The sequence below is a fragment of the Carassius gibelio genome, chromosome A6 (genome assembly GCF_023724105.1).
Source record: "Carassius gibelio isolate Cgi1373 ecotype wild population from Czech Republic chromosome A6, carGib1.2-hapl.c, whole genome shotgun sequence".
NCBI classification, from domain to species: domain Eukaryota; kingdom Metazoa; phylum Chordata; class Actinopteri; order Cypriniformes; family Cyprinidae; genus Carassius; species Carassius gibelio.
Genome location: NC_068376.1, coordinates 26,259,362 through 26,279,601, shown reverse-complemented (window position 1 = coordinate 26,279,601; position 20,240 = coordinate 26,259,362). Strand labels below are relative to the sequence as shown.

General features: G+C 36.9%; 1 protein-coding gene across 2 annotated transcripts in view; it reads left to right on the top strand.

Annotated features, from left to right (window-relative positions):
* LOC128015889 (metabotropic glutamate receptor 4-like) overlaps positions 1–20,240 on the top strand; it is a 159,181-nt gene that overhangs the window by 121,952 nt on the left and 16,989 nt on the right. For both annotated transcript variants that reach the window (XM_052600111.1, XM_052600114.1), the window contains exons 7-9: positions 4,818–5,018; positions 10,988–11,124; positions 11,861–12,796. In XM_052600111.1, coding sequence (XP_052456071.1) covers positions 4,818–5,018; positions 10,988–11,124; positions 11,861–12,796 — 1,274 coding nt within the window. The remainder of the gene's footprint in view (positions 1–4,817; positions 5,019–10,987; positions 11,125–11,860; positions 12,797–20,240) is intronic.

The window sequence follows — 20,240 nt, the reverse complement described above, 5'->3', positions numbered from 1 at the left end:
TTTTATTTTTATTATGCAGAATAATTGAATTGAATTTAATTCAATTGAATTTAACTGAATAAATCAGATATGTCAATATTTGGCTAGAAAATGCCACATATGATTTGTGTGTGTGTGTGTGTGTGTGTGTGTATATATATATATATATATATATATATCGCCGCTGCCCGATGAAACTCATGTATGTCCTAAACGGTTACTTTTCAGGAAGTGAAAAAAAAAACACCGTATTTCATAAGCAGTTGAATGTAGCGTTGTCATATACTTGGTACGGCATCTTTACATGTAACCATATTCTTGCCAGTGTAATTATATAATCCACATTTGACCAAAATTGAGTTTAAATGGACATACGTGCATATTTTACAGTAACGGTGGTCGATACGTGTTCTTCCGATCATGAATTAGAATGGCCAAGTTGCGCTTCATATTGACAGATAAATACGCTCAGTTTATTAAATAGCCTACGTCTTAGTTTATTTAATATAAATTATAAATTTATTAAATGTCTCTTGCAAACTATGAAGGGACAATGAATCAATACACTGACATGGTAATGCTAGACAGATACTTTGTTTGCACAGTCCTACCGTAATTTTGTCACTCCTAGACGTACGTCTGGCGCCAGGGGGGAAACGTTTACCTCGATGAATGAAAATTATTGTCTCACCAGGCTATGTTTATTTGGCAATGTATTGCAGAAAAGAAAAGTGAAAATGAAGATGCAGTTCCAGTAAACTCCAGTTACCAGTTCATGTTTATTCTTCAGGTGATTCAAGCAATACAAACTAATCAGACTCAATACTGACATTACAGGTGGAATTATAAAATAGCAACAGGCCTTAAAGTGATAGTTCACCCAAAAAAGAAAATTCTGTCATAATTTACTCACCCTCAAGTTGTTTCAAACCTGTATGAATTTCTTTTTTCTGCTGAACACAAAATAAGATATTTTGAAAAATGTCTGTAACAGTTGATGGACCCCACTAACTTCCATAGTAGGAAAAAAAAATAACTATGGAAGTCAATGGGGTCCGTCAGCTGTTTGGTTACAGACATTTTTCAAAATATCTTTTATTTTCAAAAAAAAAAAGAAATTCATACAGGTTCAATACAGAATTTTCATTTTTGTGTGAACTATTTCTTTAATGCAAGATTTTAATAATGTCTTTCCGGTCAGAATTGGCTGATAGGAATTCCAAAAATTTCAACAGATAAGACCAAGTCATTTTAAAACATGCACATAAACAATTACATGACAATACACAATAAATAGAACATTTAATTAATAAATTAATCAGTAAGTCAGGACAGCCCATCCATCCAGGTAGTGAAATTGCATCACTCATGATCAAGTGCATTGTAAAATGGATGAAAGTCCTTGGGTAAAACATACCCATTAATTTTTGGGGGCGGATGTTTTTGGGCCACGATGACTTTATTTAGTTAGTAAGTTTCTGTGTTTCTAGTCAGTGTTCGAATGTAAACTAGTTGAACATTAGCATAGATTACAGCTTTCATATTATTATATGAGAAGTTCGTGACTGTGTTGCATCTGTAATCAGAGATGTATAGTAACGAAGTAGAACTACTTCACTACCGTACTTAAGTACTAAAAGGCGGTATCTGTACTTTACTAGAGTATTATTTTTTTCCCCTACTTCCACTTTTACTTCAGTACATATTTTCGATGAGTTTAATACTTTTACTCCGTTATTTTTGTTATGTGCTGCATTGTTACTCGTTACCCACATTACCACTGCCAGAACTGTAGATGGCAGGTTTGATGAAGCTGGCACATTATTGAGCGAATCAAGCGATTAAGAAGACTGCGCGTGCTGACTGAACTGCTGTGAAGAGAGAGATGAACACCGAGCCGAGCCAGAAAATGACTCGTTCACGAGTCAAGAACCGGTTGCATCGGTTTCCGGATCACCAGTAGTTCTTTCTGACAGTTCGATTCAATAAACCGGTTGAAGAAAACAGTTCCCCGGTTCTTTTGCGCTCAACGTAATGACGTCATTGGCGATGATTGCAAGCCTTCGGTTTGCCCGCGCTCATAACATTAACACAGAATCAGTTCAGAATCAGTCACCAAAAGAATCAGTTCGGTCCAGCGCTGTGTGTCGGTTTGCTTCACGCTGAATCACACATGCGCAGTATCATCAGCTCCTCGGTTCACGAATCGGACACGAATTCGTAAACTGTTCTTGACTTGTGAACGAGTCAGTCTTTTGTTCATTATCTGGCTCGGCTCGGTGTTCATCTTCAGTTCTCTCTTCACATCAGTTCAGTCAGTCTACTGTTTGAGTAAATGAATTACTCCGGGATATTGGCTTGTTTTAACTCAGAGGGAGTGTCAGCCACATTAAAAAAAGTTAACAGCTTAAGTCATTTGTGAATTAATGCGTATTGGAGACGCAAACCGTTTAAAACGATTCAGTTCAATTTGGTGAACTGTTTCAAAAAGATCCGGTTACATCGACTATCGAATGATTCGTTCACGAAACGGATATCACAAACTGCTTTGTTTTGAACTGTCTAACAATAGACACGGAAGAGAAGACAACGCTGAATAAAGTCGTAGTTTTTGCTATTTTTTATATTTAACTGACCCTCTGATGTCACATGGACTACTTTGAAGATGTTTTTCTTACCTTTCTGGACGTGGACAGTATACCATACACACAGCTTCAATGGAGGGACTGAGAGCTCTCAGACTAAATCTAAAATATCTTAAACTGTGTTCCAAAGATAAACGGAGGTCTTACATGTTTGAAACAACATGAGGGTAAGTTATTAATGACATAATTTTGCAAATTGGGCGAAATAACCCTTTAATTTTTTTTTTTTTTTTTTTTACAAAAAGTTACAGTCAAAGGAATTGTGATTGTCCTTAAGGTTAATCATTTGAAACAGTAAAAACAATACGTTCAAACTTTTGACTACTTTCTTTAATAACTACATAACACAATACTTGTACTTTTACTTTCAGTACTTGAGTAGTAAATTTTAAAATAGACTACTTGCAATACTTAAGTACAAAAAATGTTGAATACTTTAGTACTTCTACCTAAGTGTGGTGCTTAAAGAGCACTTCTACTTCTACTCAAGTCACTTTTTTGATAGAGCACTTGTACTTTTACTCAAGTATGGGTCTCTAGTACTTTATACATCTCTTTCTGTAATGCATAGAGGACAAACAGCATGTGTGTGTGTGTTCATCTGCCAGTGAGAGTGCTAATGTGTTTGTGTGTATGTTTGCGGGTAAGCAAAGCATTGAGAAGTGTGTGGGCTGGCCGTCCTCCCCCAGCGTCAAAGATTCACAATGGATTTTTCCTTGCAGGCAGACCCACGGCTTGCAGGCAGACCCCCCCCCCCACCACCACCAATAGTTATGCTTGTGGTGAACAATTATACAAGCATAACCTGCCTCTTTAATTTAGGGTTTTCAAGATGCAAAGGGACTAACGAGGATGTTAAATTGCCTTTGGCTTTAAGGCAAAGCTGAAGTGCTGGTGATTAGAAACCCAAGAAGAATAGGACAGACATTTCTTTACTAACAGCAGCTTTTAGAAAAAAAAAAAAAAAACATGCAGTGGCTTTGTTTAGATAAAAAGGGTTTGCAGATGTATGGGTGTGGATGGGTTTCTCTTGGGCAAACCAGAAAAGAGTATTGCGTAAAAGAGAAAAAGCAATGGTGTTTTAACAATACTGCACAAAATGCCATTAACCTGAAAAGCATCCCATTGTATAAAGTAATGATTGCTCTTTTGGTTTGTACAATTGTTTTGTTTTAAATACTGTAAATCTACTGTAACTGCTGGCAGTAACATGATAATAGTACTGGCTTTATTCTGAAGCGTGTACCCTGCAATCTGCCAGCCTGACATCTGACAGCAGTCTCCCCAGTTTGTTCTAGCATGGTCATAATTGAAACAGCTCCTTTGCAATTAAAAAAAAAAAAAAAGCCCAAGCTGAGCAACTCCAGCTCTAATGAATATACATCTGTCTGGCATGATTAGATGAGTGCTGAGAGATAATTAATCTTGCTTGCTGTCTCCCTGTCTATTATTACACCCTTGTGTGTTACCAGACCTCTTTCATGTATCTGTGGAATGAAGAGCAATATATGGGACTTGGATAACTGAACATGTGAGATGACAAGTCATGGCACGTTGTAGATATTTGATTACCCCCAAAGACCCCCCCCCCCCACACCGCCATGTAACGAGCTCTGTAGCAGTTATTTAAAATACATGTTTTTTCACATTGCAACAGTACAACTGTAAAATCAAATAAATGCCAACTACTTGCCTGTCAATTATTTTTTTTTCCCTTTAACTTAACTTTTTTATCAACTTGGTTTATGAATAGCTATTACATAAGAATATATATTACATAAATAACTTGCCTTACATTGACTCACATAACATAGCATATTTTAAATAATTCTGAACAAAACTATATTTTTAATTCAATTTAATTTTATTATTATTTTTATTCTTTTATTCTATTTAATATATTTTTAGATGAGATAAACCCCAGGTAAAGAACATTTCAAAACATTTTATTGTTTTATGCGTTTTACTTCTTTTATTATTTTATTAAATTAAAAAATTTTCCCAAAGTGTTGCCTCAAGCTCACAGCTGATTGGTTGAGGATAAGTGAAGACTCTGGGGTGGCACGGAACTTTGACGCATTCAGTGTAGAAAGCATCAAGCTGTGCAACATCAGTCTCTTCCATTGCTCTCCTAGAGTAAGTGTGACATTCAGTCAGTCGATGTTGATTTAAACTTTTTCTTTCGTCTGTCAGATCAAGAGCGGATCGGAAAAGACTCATCCTACGAGCAAGAAGGGAAGGTGATGTTCGTGATTGATGCAGTGTACACAATGGCACACGCCCTCCACAACATGCACAAAGACCTCTGCCCTGGCAAGGTGGGACTCTGTTCCAAAATGGACCCAGTTGATGGAGCCCTCCTGCTAAAATACATCCGCAATGTCAAGATAGCAGGTAAGCAGCTTACCTTAACACTCTTCTGTTTGTCTTTTGACAGACCTACCAGCACAAGAGCAAACATCTGTTTATGGGTGCTCAAGAAAAGGGATTTTTTGCATAATTAGCCTCTGATGGGGAATTTAAGTTTCTTTATTATGCCATAACCATTTTAAAATGTCTCTCTCACAGGATGCGTTTTTTTTTTTTAAGTTTTACTAAAGCCCCACCCTGGCCATAAATTGTCAACAAATGGTTTAACAAAGATTAGCTGCTGGAATGGATTAGACTTGTGAGAAACAACAGAAGCCCTGAGGAACAACAAACTGCTCCCCTGAAAACTATTTTGATATTAGCGTACCCTAGCCAAGGTTGCTCCTGAGCCATGTATGTGTTAATTAAAGCAGTTTGCAGTGGGCTCACAACACCCTTTGGACATGTTCTTCCTGGACTATCAATGGCAGTATGTCTAATTAATTTACTGAGTATTAACATTTACTCAGAGGACCATGATGATGTGGCCTACTGTTCTGAAGTGTAACCGACTAATAGAATATGACTTCAGAGTCATAAACTTTTTTTTTTTCCCTAACTGGGTCAACAAGTTATGTAAATCGATCTGTCATATGGTTCTCCGACCAAGTGCCCTTAAATTATTAGTGCATTTGATTAAATTATTCTCTACTGAGTTTCACTGTGTCAATAACGTCTGCTTTGGAATAGGACATGACATTTTCTTTTTTAAGTTTATTTATTTATTTATTTATTTTTTCTGGGAGAAATTGTGCAGATCTAATTGAATTAATGAAATGCCTGACAATTACTGCTGTAGTTGAATGCTCAGAACATACACACTTGATTGAGAAGACCTTTGGGAACCAGTTAAGAACTGGTGTTTTAATGAATTGTACTCAGTGATCGGAAGGAGTCGGTAATCGGTGGCTTGATGGCTTGGTATTGTTTGGTTGCCCTTTACTTTAGCTTCGGTATCTATTGTTGCTTATTCTGTCCATGTATAAATTAAGCAAATGTCTGACTTTTTGAACCACCAAGCAAGCTTTGTTTTGTTTGTGTGTGTGTGTGTGTGTGTTTATTAATTATTAATGGGTCATTTTGGTTAAAAACCTAGTATAAACACTCAGTATATTAAACGGTCTGGAACAGACAATGCAATAGTGGTAAAAGCATTTTTATTCACACTTATGTGTTGCAACATTATTGTTGAATCCACCCAAGTCAGATTCAGCCTGCACAATACTGTCTTGTTTGAAAATGAATCTGTTACAAAATAAAACAAACAAACCGACAAGCAGTGTTTCACTGACTCGATCTGGAGCTCTTTGCTAATTTAACCCTGTGTTTACACTGAACTTGAACATCACAATGCAACTATAGACAACAAAACCCATTATAATCAGTGATTCTGTCTACACTGGATTCAGGGTGGATAGACGCAACAAATCTCAAACAGTAAATTGATGTCCCGCTCTGTTTCTGACATAGAAGTATTATGACTTCTCACCTGAAAGAGAAATGGATTTGTGGTATAATGTAACAGCGCTCACATACAATGTAGACATGTTATGATCACAAGGAAGGCAATAGAAAGATATTTTTTACACGTTAAACTACATGTAACCATGTCTTGTAACCATGTAATGTCATCTATATGGTTCTGTTGATGGAGTAACCCTGTGTTTGCGTCTCTCTAGTGTCGTAGAAGCAGGTGTTGATCTTTTCCTCTGGAGGCAGTGCTTAGCCAGACTATTACATCAAAAAGTGGCAAATTCCAAAACGAGTCGTTTTCTGAGCTTGCTTTCAATAAAAGCTGTTTTTAAACTAACAAGAAATGTCAAAAGATCCAGGGCAATTTGATTTCTCAGTTAATGACTCCTTTACTAACAACAGTATTTGAGCTGCATGTTCTCCACAAGTTTATGATCCTGCTTACAGCTGATCATGTTCTCCAGTATGAACATCTGAGGAGTAGCCTACTGTAGTTCACATGCTCAATTTCATATTTCTAGTTAATTCGATATTTATATTAAAAAAAATAAAATCCTACCACTATTCTCAGATTTGTAATGTGGAGTCTGATGTTTGGACCCTAAGTGTTTAAACAAGTGGAGTACCAACATATATATATATATATATATATATATATATATATATATATATATATATATATATATATATTATTCCAGCATTAATTATGCTAATGTTATTTTCATGTTGAAAGACACTTTACAAACACTTATTACATCCAAGTCTTGGACTCTTGCATCATTAGATACTGGCTTGGAAAGTTTAATCTTACACACATAACCCTGTTTACAGAAAAACAACAGCTTTTGTATTACTCAGTGTCAACTTTCTGTTCATTCCTGTTAATGAACAGATATGTTGATAATTATAATTGAGTTCAGAATGCAATCAGTTTGCAACACTTCTCCTGCCAGATCAGAAGTGGCCATGGCAGACGTTTGCAGCAGATGAGCTGAGATCCAATGTCTGGCAGCAATTTACTGCTATATAACCATGAGCCTGATGGGAAGGACTTTGTAAGGGAAACGGGTCAATTTAGCTCAAAGGGAATCATTTAAGAATTTAAAGGGAATTTGAACAGAATCACTGTTTCACGGCTGATCACTGAGACGCCCTGCGATTCACTGAACGAGCCGTTTAACATCAAATCTGCGCTGGATATTAATATCCAAAGTATAGTGAAAACACTATCAATTAGCACAGTAACAAGATCGGCAGTTTAAGACATTAACTTGTAAGCACAAAACACAAGATACTTCTCTTTTCAAAATGAATAAGGCTTTATTAGATAAATCTAAGACATATAAACTAATCTAACACACAAACGCACGCACTCACACATTCACACAAGTTGCAGGAGGATCGAAAGTTAGGGAAAGATGAGTTTAAGAGAATGGAAATGTGGAATCCCAAGTTTACAGCAATACGTGAAATTGCATAGACATGAACAACCATCAATCACTTAATTAACCCTCGCATTGAGTTCCTCAATGAGGTTAAAATTATATTAGATACACCTGTAAAAATGTCTGAGTCTGGAGGTACATTGCCTGTGTAAAGTTGTCTCCTGATGTCACTGATTTGCTGGAAGTTCAGTTGTCGTTTGAAAATCTCTTCTCCGAATTAAAATTGTCAATAATTGTTCTAGTGGTGTTAATGTTGAAAGCTGTTCTGTGAAAGCGTTGATCGGTTGGTTATCTTGCTTTGGGACTTGTGGCACAGAATCAGAAGTTGACTTCCTGTTGCCTTATTGAGGAATTTGGCTCATGTTTCAACCACAGCCCTGATCGACTCTTTAATTTGTCTGGTTCGAGTCAGATCGGCTACAACATCTTTGCAAGATTTGAGACCTACTGTATGTAGCCCAAGCTGTCTTGTAACTCCGTATTGCACATTTGCAGTGCTACTTTTCCACACACAACCCTATCCTCCCATTCCACACGACTTTGAGTGAGGTTAGAGGCTTGAATGGGCTGAGATTGAACGAGGCGGCCCATCACTTTTCTGTCCATGTAGCCGTCACTTTCACCCAAAGTGGTTTCTTCTTTGTAAGTCTACTGAGTGTGAGGCCTTTAAACTGCAGGCTTTGCCTCCAAAGCTCAGATTGCTGGTTTCCTCCACATTTCCTCCAGCATACGTAAATGGCTGTTTTATTCCTGCTGATGGCTGGTGAAAAATGACAGAACACTTTCATTTTCAGTTTCATTAAGATAAATCTATCTATCTATCTATCTATCTATCTATCTATCTATCTATCTATCTATCTATCTATCTATCTATCTATCTATCTATCTATCTATCTATCTATCTATCTATCTATCTATCTATCTACAATATCGGTCTGTCTGTCTATCTATTGTTCTATCATTCAAACTTTCATTTGTTCTATCATTCTATCTATCGTTCTGTTATTTTATCATTTTATCAGAATGGTTTTCAGTAGTCTTTAGGGCACAGACTCATTGTGATGCTGACAGTGACCATGCGTCTTCTCTGCTGAATATTATGGTTGGAGAAGGATCTCTTGGTCGAGTGGTAAGCTCAGTCTACCTGTGTTTCTCCCTGATCCCATTGTTTGAAGTGCTGCACAATGTCTCATCAAATTAACCTCAGAAGAAAACTCTCAACCCTTTGATGCTGTGGAGTACACTTATGGCTCTAATAAGGATATATGTCTGGGGACTGTGTAGTGGTATCTTCCTGGTACAGTCAGAACCCTAACCTGAATAATAAACAGAAGTCGATTTCTGCAAGTTTGCTGTGTCTATATCATGTTTAGTAACTAGATTTTTACAGTTTTTCTCAATCGCTTTGGCATATTCTTTAAAACATTAAACATTCTCTAAACTGTAAGTGCAATTTTCACAACTGCTTCCAGGAACAGTTGGCCTGAAAAATGTAGTATCTCACCCAAAACATTTAATTTAAGCTTCACAACCTAGATATTTTGTCAGTGAATTGGCCAATGTCACCAAAATAAAAAGTGTTTCTGTCATCATGTAAGCTACAACTGTTTTCTTGCATGTCTTTCTATTGCTCAACTGTGAATTTTCAGTTTACATGTAACACATTTCTACAGATAAATGTACTATACAAATACAAATGTATTTATACTGTACAATACTGCTGTAGCTGCTGCAGTTTAATGTTGTGATGTTCCTCCTTGTTTTAAAAATGGTAGTGATGGACAAACTCCATATACCGTATATGCTTCCTAACTTGATTGACTTGAAAGATTGAGATTCCTTTTTCATTAAAATGCCAAGTAGGGTTGCAAAGGGGCTGAAAAAAATCAGCAAAATTGGCGAAAATGTACAGATTTTTTTTTTTAATTTTTACACACTGTGCACAGGCATTTAGTATTTAGGCTCAAGTTTGAGCACCGCTGATAATAAATTCAAACTGTATGGTGAGGTCATATGCCTCAGTGAGTCACTAACTGAGTGCATACTTTGAGAATCTCAATCACTTCATGTGCACCCTCTTGATTTGATGGATATTGTGTCCTTATGAAATTCTCATAATCATTTACATCTATCTGCATTATATGGTGAGCTGCACAGCCACTAAGCATGTCTGTAAAAAATCAATTTCTTAATCCAGATCGGCTGACTCATCAGAGTCTCAAATAAACCTCTCATAACTTCCAAGACTACACAAAGAAAAATGGAAACTCATCAACAGAAATCCACCATTGCTGATAATCAACCTTAGATTTCAGTGAGAATTTCATGTGGATTTCAGTGAGAATTTCTTGTGCCTCAGAATGGTTATAACCCAAACACAAGTAGTGAAAACAGAATTTCTTGTTCTATTGTTTGGGTAGACTAGGCTGTGCAAGGTCCAGGGAATTATGTTGAACACAGTCAGGTGCTTGGAATACAGATACGTAGCTTAACCAAAACTTTAAAGCCTGAGACAGTAGGGTTTCCCACAGAATAAGTCACCTAATTTAAAATGCATCATGGGATGCAGCACCATTGTTATCCTGCCCACTTCGCCTGCCTCCTTCCATAAGCTGTTGCTCTCGCAAAATGGAAATTGCTCTCAATGTACTTGAGGTTAGATATCTGCAAAGGAAATTTTGACTTGTTTTTACAGAGCTAAATATATATGAGGTTCTTTTTTCTCCTTTACATACAATGCTTATAGTTATATTACAAATAAGTGTTTTTGAAAAGCTAATTTTTATTTACTATAGAGTAGATGATAGCAATAGGTAACCACTAAAGCAATACATCTAGAATTTACTGCTAGCACATTTAGTCCAGCATAACATATAGCAGTTTCCAGTTCACCATCAATCTCAGGTGATTTTCGTTCACTGATTTTGGACGTTGACCTGGATATGTCTGTACATGAGCGGTTGCATATTACTGTGAAGCTATATTGTGTAACACTTTTTGCATCCTTTAATCAAATTTCTCTGCTCACATCTTCAGGCATTGCTGGCAATCCGGTGCAGTTCAATGAGAATGGAGATGCCCCAGGCCGTTACGATATCTACCAGTACCAGATAAAGAACAAAACAGCAGAATACAAAACCATCGGCCACTGGACTGATCAACTTTACCTAAATGTAAGTATATTTGAGACCCCCCCCCCCCCCCCCAAAAAAAATAAAAATAAAAAATCTTGTCTTGTTTATTCACCCTCATACCATTCCAAACCTGTATTTTGTTATTATTCTTGTCCAACACAAAAGCAATGGTAAAATAATCTTTATAAGTCTTCTAAATTGCTTTGTGTGACAGACCAAAATTAATGTCATTATAATTTTAAGTTCGAGTCCAGAATTTCAAACCAGCATGTCACATTGTACAAAAGTGAGAACGATATACCATATGTGACGTTAGTGCTAGTATTATTAGTATAATACATTTTTTTGATCTTTTCTTCAAACATATTGCTTTAGATTATAGCACATAAGTCAAAAAGACCACTCATTACTGTTTCTGATCATTATGTTGTGATTTTATAACAAGAGCTGCATAATCATTTCTCCCACAAAAAAATATTCTCTAGTGTTCCACAGATTAACAGGCAGCATATGGGTTTGCAGCGATGTGAGAGTGAGCAAACAATGACAATGTTTTCACTTTTTGGTGAACTTGATGCACACATCGCTTACGAAAAATTATTGAAGTATAGCCTTGAGGAAAACTGCTTAAATAGCTCCTTTGAGATACCCAAGACTTATTTGTAATGAGTCAATAGATGAGGAAATGAAAACACTTATCTGAAACATTAAATGTTGTTTCGTCTTTAGCCGAGATTGATGGTAAATACTGTTTTTTTTTTTTTTTGTGATTCAGATGCGGGCGATGCAGTGGCCAGGTGGAGAGAAGCAGGTGCCGACTTCCATCTGCAGTCAGCCCTGCGAACCTGGAAAGCGCAAGAAAATCGTTAAGGGCTCTTCCTGCTGCTGGGTCTGTGAGCTCTGCGATGGTTACCAGTATCAGCATGATCTCTACACCTGCAAGATGTGCCGCTTTGATTTAAGACCTAACAAGAATCACACAGGTTGCCAGCCCATTCCAATTGTGAAGCTGGAGTGGAGCTCACCCTGGGCGGTCATACCAGTCCTGATCGCTATTCTCGGCATCATAGCCACTCTTTTTGTTGTGGTCACCTTTATCCGCTACAATGACACACCGATTGTTAAGGCATCCGGACGTGAACTCAGCTACGTCCTGCTTACGGGGATCTTTTTGTGTTACGCCACCACCTTCCTGATGATCTCAACCCCAGATGTAGGGATCTGTTCGCTGAGGCGAATTTTCCTCGGGCTCGGAATGAGCATCAGCTATGCGGCGCTGCTCACCAAAACCAATCGGATTTATCGGATTTTTGAGCAGGGGAAGATGACAGTGAGCGCGCCACGCTTTATCAGCCCAGCTTCGCAATTGGTAATCACCTTCAGCTTGATTTCCCTTCAGCTCCTAGGGGTGTGCATCTGGTTCGCAGTGGACCCTTCCCAAGCTCTCATTGACTATGAGGACCAGCGCACAGCAAATCCCGAGATGACACGCGGAGTCCTAAAGTGTGACATATCAGACTTGTCACTCATCTGCCTCCTGGGATACAGCATGTTGCTGATGGTGACTTGCACGGTGTACGCAATCAAGACACGTGGGGTTCCCGAGACCTTCAATGAGGCCAAGCCCATCGGCTTCACCATGTACACCACTTGCATCATCTGGCTTGCTTTCATCCCCATTTTCTTCGGGACATCTCAGTCGACAGAAAAGGTAAGAGCCGATGACTGAGTGCAATTCCTTAAGACCTTGCGAATCAAACGTTTTAAAGTAATGACAGCATTTACCGCCCCAGCTTCTGACAAAACATGCCATTCAGTGCGGTCTGTTTTCAGCAAAAAACAGACCAGCGGGAACAAATTGACTATGTTCATTTGGGCTTCACATCAAGCAGAGCAGTAGAACACATTGTTTATTTCAAAGAGAAAGTGAGAATTATGAGGTGCGCTGCAGCGAAGAACTCAAATGGTTTCCTTCGAATCCTGAAAAGGACATGTGCGGCTAGGAAAACACAAGCACTCTCTTTTGCCCATGCAGCACTGTGCTCTCAAAGATAAAAGAGGCTTTGAAAATAGCAAGGAGATTGAGCATCAGCTTTCTGTAGATGATGTAATCAATTGACAAGCAGCAACTGACTTAGAATACCAAGCAAAAAGGCTCTTCATTTTGAGGCCGAATTATATATGCAACTACCCTGGCATTGGCTGCATTACTCATTTCAATTAGAAAACCTGGGACCTTCTGTTTCTGAAGCTTAAGATAAGGGCTTTCTCCTTTTTCAATTTGAGTTTTATTTAATTAGTGCCTCCCTTAGCAAAGCCTTGAACAAGCAATTTCAGCAATGTGAGTATTGTTATACTTGTTGGTAGGGAGCCATTACTGCTTTAAACTCAAGTTTCCCACTGTGCCTTTTTAACCGCTGTTTGAATGACTCATTCAGATATAAAATTGTATGAACTGATTTATGTAATTTCATGTTGACTTAGACTATGTTCTGCCTACACCAATCCCAAAGATATAACTATATTTCTGCTGACTAGAGAAAATCATAACAATGGTAACTGTAACCCTGCTTTTTCTTCACTTCCCCCTTGCATTTCCTAGACACCTGCTTTTTTGATCTGTGCCATAAAGGTTTTAGTGTGAATTTACAGTATTACTGGTCATTTAGCTGATGTCCTTTCACAGACATTTTTAAATTTTTAGTGCAATTTTCTTTAAGAAGCAGGCACGTGCACAGGTAGGGCTCAACCTGTGCAGAGCACATGCCCTTTTTGCCCTTACACTCCGAAGTGCCCTTTTTTTGGTGGTGTTTTTATTTTTATTTATTTTTATTTATTTTTTTAATCAATGCTATTGGTCACCCTTTACGCCTGTCTGTCTGTTTTACCAAATTAAAGTTCTTAAAACGAGCTTGTGTAAATCTTATTCGATCCTCAAGCTGTCAGTAAGCTGATAACTCCGCCCCCTCTATATTCATCGAATCAACTGAAGTTCCACAGCAGCCGCACAGTAGACAACAGCTGAGCTGAACAGTTTTGCGAAGGGTAAATAAATATCTTGTTGTGTGAATAAGTACTACTAAACACTATGTCTATAAAGGCTCATATTTTATTTATTTGATGTCTGACTGACTCACTGACTGAGACATGTGGGACGTCGCCTGAGAGAGAGGGCTAGCATTTGCCATCTAGTCATAGCCAATATATAGCCAACACTTAAATAGCCTGTGCATACAGTTGCATTTCATCTTTTATAAAATGCTAATTTGGCCAAATGCATTTTACCACAGGAAAAACTGAGCGCTCCGTCTATATACCTAAAAAAACTAGTTTGTAACCTAGATGAAAATGTAATGTGATGCCGGCAGCGGCAGGCACCGTCGCCGTTTTAATGACGGACAGAAAAAAAATCACATTTGCACACATTCGCTGGTCAAAAACTATATATTGATAAGTAATACAACAACATAATTTGTTTTTACCATCGGGAAATCATAACAGGTGCGCCCCCCGCTGTTTCCTACTGGAACTTACACAAAGCGACGAGCGATCCTCGTCACCTAGATAACATATATTTCTAAGAAATTTCTTCTTTGATTCATGATTGCTGATAGACTTAATTTATTAACATTTAGGCTAATCATGTTATGATATACTCTCTGTATACTCTCTGTATAAAATGTTGTAAAACACGGTTTTACTAAAGTAATGTAGTAGTAACTAAAAAAAAAATTACAGAAGATCACTGAAATCTTTATATTTTATCATGCAGAATGTAATTCATGATTCATTCCAAGGCTTCATTTATTTGATCCAAAATACAGCAAAATCAGTAATATTGTGTAATATTTTTACAATTTTAAATAACTGTTTTCTATTTGAATATATTTTAAAATGTGATTTTATTTTTGTGATCAAAGCTGAATTTTCAGCATCATTACTCCAGTTCAGTACTCTTCAGTGTCACGTGATCCTTCAGAAATGCTTTTCACTGCAACTGTACTTTTCACACTATTTTTATTTATTTTTTCATTGCTGGCTTATTTTAGGGAAAGTGTAGTGAATAAGAGACCTTCAAGAGACCAACATCCCTGGTCCACCACAGTATCAATTTTTTGCCAGATACATGGGTCACAGAAGGTTGCTGTTGTATTAGATTTAAAGAAGCCCTTAAAACCCTGTTTATCTATATTATCTAATTATCTAATATTATTATTATGGTTGTTATTAATCGTGAATAAATCTAAAGCTTTTGAGACTATTATTTTGTGTTATTGAATTTGTCATGAAGATGTGATCATTTCTTCCTTTTATGCAGGCTTACTAAATAATCTTGATATAAAAAGGGGGGGGGGTGCCCTTTTTCAGTTTCAGCACATGCCCCTCAAAAGGTCTGTGCACGGCCCTGTTAAGAAGTCTATGACCAGTTAAGCAATTAGTGGTGATCATTTGAGCGATCGGATTGCAGTCTGTCTCATTTGTATCTTGGAATAGTTTTTTCACAATTGGATAGTTATATGATGAGTAAAAAAGCATGAAGGAATGAAGTCATGAAATTAAAAATGTGTCGGGTTCTTATAAATGAATGGCTTCTTTAAACTTGAGATTTTAGCTTTATGTCAGAAGACATTAAAAGTGTTTTTTGGACATTTTAAATTGTGATGATATGGTTTACATTTTAGCAAACAAGCAAATACAGACCTGATCTAGAGGCTACTCCAGTTTTGTGTTGGCTGTTTAGTTTCCCAGAATGCACTGCATCATGAATAAATTCAACTATTACATTTTTGTATTACTGTTTGCTGGTTTATTTAGTTTTTGTTGCAGTAGAACAACAAGTGATATTGTTTACATGCAATGCAATATGATTTGTATAAAGTAATATAGTTACCAAAGAAAATTACAGTATATAATCAGAGTTTGAGTGTAATCCTTCTCTGTACATCACAGGACTGACGAATCAGTTTTAGCAATTAGTTTTGAACAGAAAATAAATCATGACAAAATCCCACCACTGTGTGCGCAACAAACAGTGTTTTCAGAGGGGAATTAACATATCAAAACAAGAGCACATCACAATCATCCAAGCTGGCAAGCACAATAAAGCCTGGTGAGTCAGAGATGACATGTCTTTTTAGAGCAATTAAATGCCTCACTTCCTCCTGGCCTGTGGTTTACCTTATCTAGCTGCCTGTGCACTTGTCACACCATTTCTGCCAGACTCCTCATCAGCATGCCGGCTCCATCAGTTGTTTGTCATCTTATGTCAAAGTGAATAATGAATGTCTTCGGAGGCTTTCTGGAGCATTTGAATGTTGGCAGCTGGTCTGGTCCCTGCTGAATATGATCAGCCTGTCAAATGATTAATCGAGAGGTCATCTTATTGTGGTTTAACCTAAAGATTTTCAAATTTGCTAGTCTGGCAGGTAGGCCTCATTGTGCTCTAAATACTTTAGCATGCTTCCTTCCTGGATTTTAGAATAATCCAGATGGATTTTTAGTTGCTTTGTTGGGAGAACTTGAATGCATGTCCAAAATCTTACCATTGATAAAAACCTGTATGTCTAAAATAAAACAGTTCAGTAAAAAGAGTCATTTTCTGCATCTTAAAAATTTAAGTGTGGATTATAATAGATAAAAAAAAAACAATCAAATGAATCCAATTAAACAGATTTTCATCTTTAATATAATAAGTGCTGGCAAAAAGTGTATACTACTTGAAAAAATCTGTCATTTTTCCATTTATTTATTTTTTCTTTCTTTGTTTTAATTTGTGCATTCAAATTTTCAGTTTTAATGGTTAAATCATATTTTTTTTAGTTATCAAATGTATGTGTAATTAATTCAAATAATGAAACTTATAAATGGTTTATTATATTATTGGAGTATGTCTTAAAGGAAAATATTATTTCAGGCTTTCTACTTTAAAATAATTCAAAACTTCTCATTGATGTAAATGGGCCAGATTATGTGAAAAGATGCCTTGCTTTTATCTGCTGTGCCTGTACAAGGTGACATTAAAGATCATACTGTGCAATAAAACTTTATAAGCAAAACTTACAAACCTTTCTTTCTGATGCTGGATGTTATTACAACCTCTCTCATCTTGGCTTTGAGGAAGCTTGATAATATCTTAAGTCAAGCATTTCACTGTACATGGACTGCTATTTGTATGCATCTCTGCCCTCCAAAACTGGAAGCTATCATTACAGTGCCATCATGTCATTAGGGTTCACTTGCAGAGGTTTTCCTCCTTTGTGCTGCTGACAGAGTAATCACTGTCTCTTTCTGAGTGAGGTCAACATCTCTTATTTAAATACTGGTGTGTGTCAACGATGTGACAGTGTAGTAGCAGTGGGCCCTGACCACTGTTAAATGTCAGTTTCTTTGACATTCCTGTTAAAGTCTGCCATTCGTTTGTTGTCACCTAAATGAGCACCTTGTGAAGACAGGTGCATGACATTTAGCATTACATCACTTGCTCAGCAATGGATCTTCTGCAGTGAATGGGTGCCATCAGAATGAACATCTTGTAAAGTGAAATGTTGCGTGTTTGTAATAAACATTACATAACTTAATAAACATAATCCACAGTAATGCTTCCTCCAGTGAAAAAGTCCATCCCCTGGACTTTGATGTCCTCTCACATTAAAATCCACTAACTTATTTGTTTTCAACTTTTTTTCAAGTTCAAGTTCAATTTGAGCTTTACTGTCATTCCGCTACATGTGTGAACATACAGTGAAATGAAATGTTGTGCCTCACAGGACCATGGTGCTACATACATACAACAATGAAGTAAAACAGTATAAACCTATGCACAACTAACCTACTAACAGATTTTGACTATAAATATACTACATATAAATATTTACCTATACAGTGCATAAGCTAAAGAATACAGACTACACAAATGCTTCACATAATATTTTACCTATACATAACTAACCTACTGATGGTTTTTTGCATGTAAACTGTGCTTGATTTGTGCATATTTCTTTCCTGATTCAGGTGAGACTACTGTTTCACTGGAAGAAAGCAATATTATGGATAGAGATAGCAACGGTTTGAAGTCATATGGATGGAATTTTTTATTACAAACACAAAACGTTTCATTTCACAATACATTTTATTGATGGACTGGAGTCAGGTGGATTGCTTGTGGATTATTGTGGATTATCAGATGTTCAGACTCTCATTCTGACGGTACCCATTCACTGCAAAGGATCGATTGGCAAGCAAGTGATGTAAAGCAAAATTTCTCCAAATCTGTTCTGATGAAGTAGTAGTAGATGAAGTTTGGATAATCTTGGATGGTGTGAGGGTAAATCTTCAGCAAATTTGAATTTACGGGTGAACTATTCCTTTGACAAAATGGCATATACATTTAATTCTGTACAACATTCAGGGATGACCTTGATCCATGCAAATTTTCAGTAAAGTCCAAAGTTTTCATGTGGAGCATTCCAATTTTCACTCCAACAAGCCTTGCTTTGATTAGGCAAGATATAATCAAATTAAATCTATTGTTTGTTTTGGTATGCCGCATATTAAAGGATTTTAAATTATTTAACATTTTATTATTTTGTGCTGTTGCCTGAGGTCCACTTATAATGTTATCAAGATTTGTACATAAAAAACATCAGAATTTAGAAGTAATAGGATATTTTAAGTTTTTGACCCCCTCCCCAACCACTGCTGTGATTGGCTAAGAGTTTTATATATTGCAAGTTCAAAAGGTCAGCTATGTGCCCAGCACATAGATGAAAATTTCTGCACGTTTGTTTGACAGTCTACAACCTTCATAGATGGACGGAATTCTGATATAGGTTTAAAACGCAACACTTTCATCTCTTTTTTGTAAATAATATTCAACACTTGTTTGTAAATAATTTCGCAGTAAAATAAAGTGACCAGATTCTTACTGATGTGGTCTGGATCTTCATTAAAAATAAACTTCATCCACTCTTTCTTAATGTTGGAATCAGAAGGGCAGCAATGCAAAAGTTTTTCCACAACTTGGTACTGCACAGCATCTTGTCTTCAAAGCTATCTTTATCGTGTTGTTTCTGCATAGACCTGCGTTTGCCTCTCATTGTTATTTAGCTTCTAAGTGCGCAAATCATTGGGATGGGCTAAACAGAGAGTGATGTAGAAGGTGGGGTTTAGCCACACTATGACATCATAAAGTGGCACATTCCACAACATGTTGTTTTCACAGATTGGCTTCAATATGAGCTGTTTTTAGTCTAACAAGAAAGTTACCTGATCTGAAACTTATAGGATATTTTCATAGTACAACATCTAATATGTCAAAAGATCAAGGGAAATTGTATTTCTCAGTTCATTACCCTCCTGATGTTGATGTTAGACCTACTTCCTATTTAAAAAATGGCATTTCATTTTTTGTTCTTTATGCCAAGAGATAATTTGGCAGCAGCAGGTGAAAAAGTGGATGTTCTGTGTACATTTTATCAAGTACATTTATATGTGGGAGTGCAATAACGGCAGCCTTTTTTTAACTTGTAGTTTCAATTCGAGGGCAGAAAAGTGGAACACTTTGTATGTGTTGAGACAACAGAGACGTCTCAGAGGACTAACCCTGATTCACTGTCTAGTTCCCACCTTAGTATTTCTCACAAGCCTTATTAGATTTTAGGTGCGCTGTCTGCACAAACAGAGCCTGAGGTGGAGGCATTGATGAGATACCACTATGAATCATGTGTCATGTGCGTCATTAAATCCTCATTTGTGACTGTAATTGCAACTTCAGGTTCAGCAAGATTAGTGAGAGTTTTCGGTGTATAGACAAAAGCTAATAATTTCAGGCTGGTTTAATCTCTATGTATGGAGCACTCGCTTTCCATTCAGGTGATTTGTTAGACCCCTTCAATAGATTTTCTTCTTAAATTTGGAACTGTGACTGCGCTGACTTTATTTAAGTGTCCAGTGACTGAATTCAACTATAGCTATTGTCTGAGCCACGGCCTTGTGTTAGACCTCCCTCATATTGAGTTGTGGCAAGCAACATATTTTGATCCTATAGAGTTAAATCAGTAGCTAAACTCGAGAGGTTGTTGATCTGAATGTGAGAACTTATTAATTCATATACATTTTTGTATTTGTAAGTTGAAATTTACACTCACAGCTCTGAT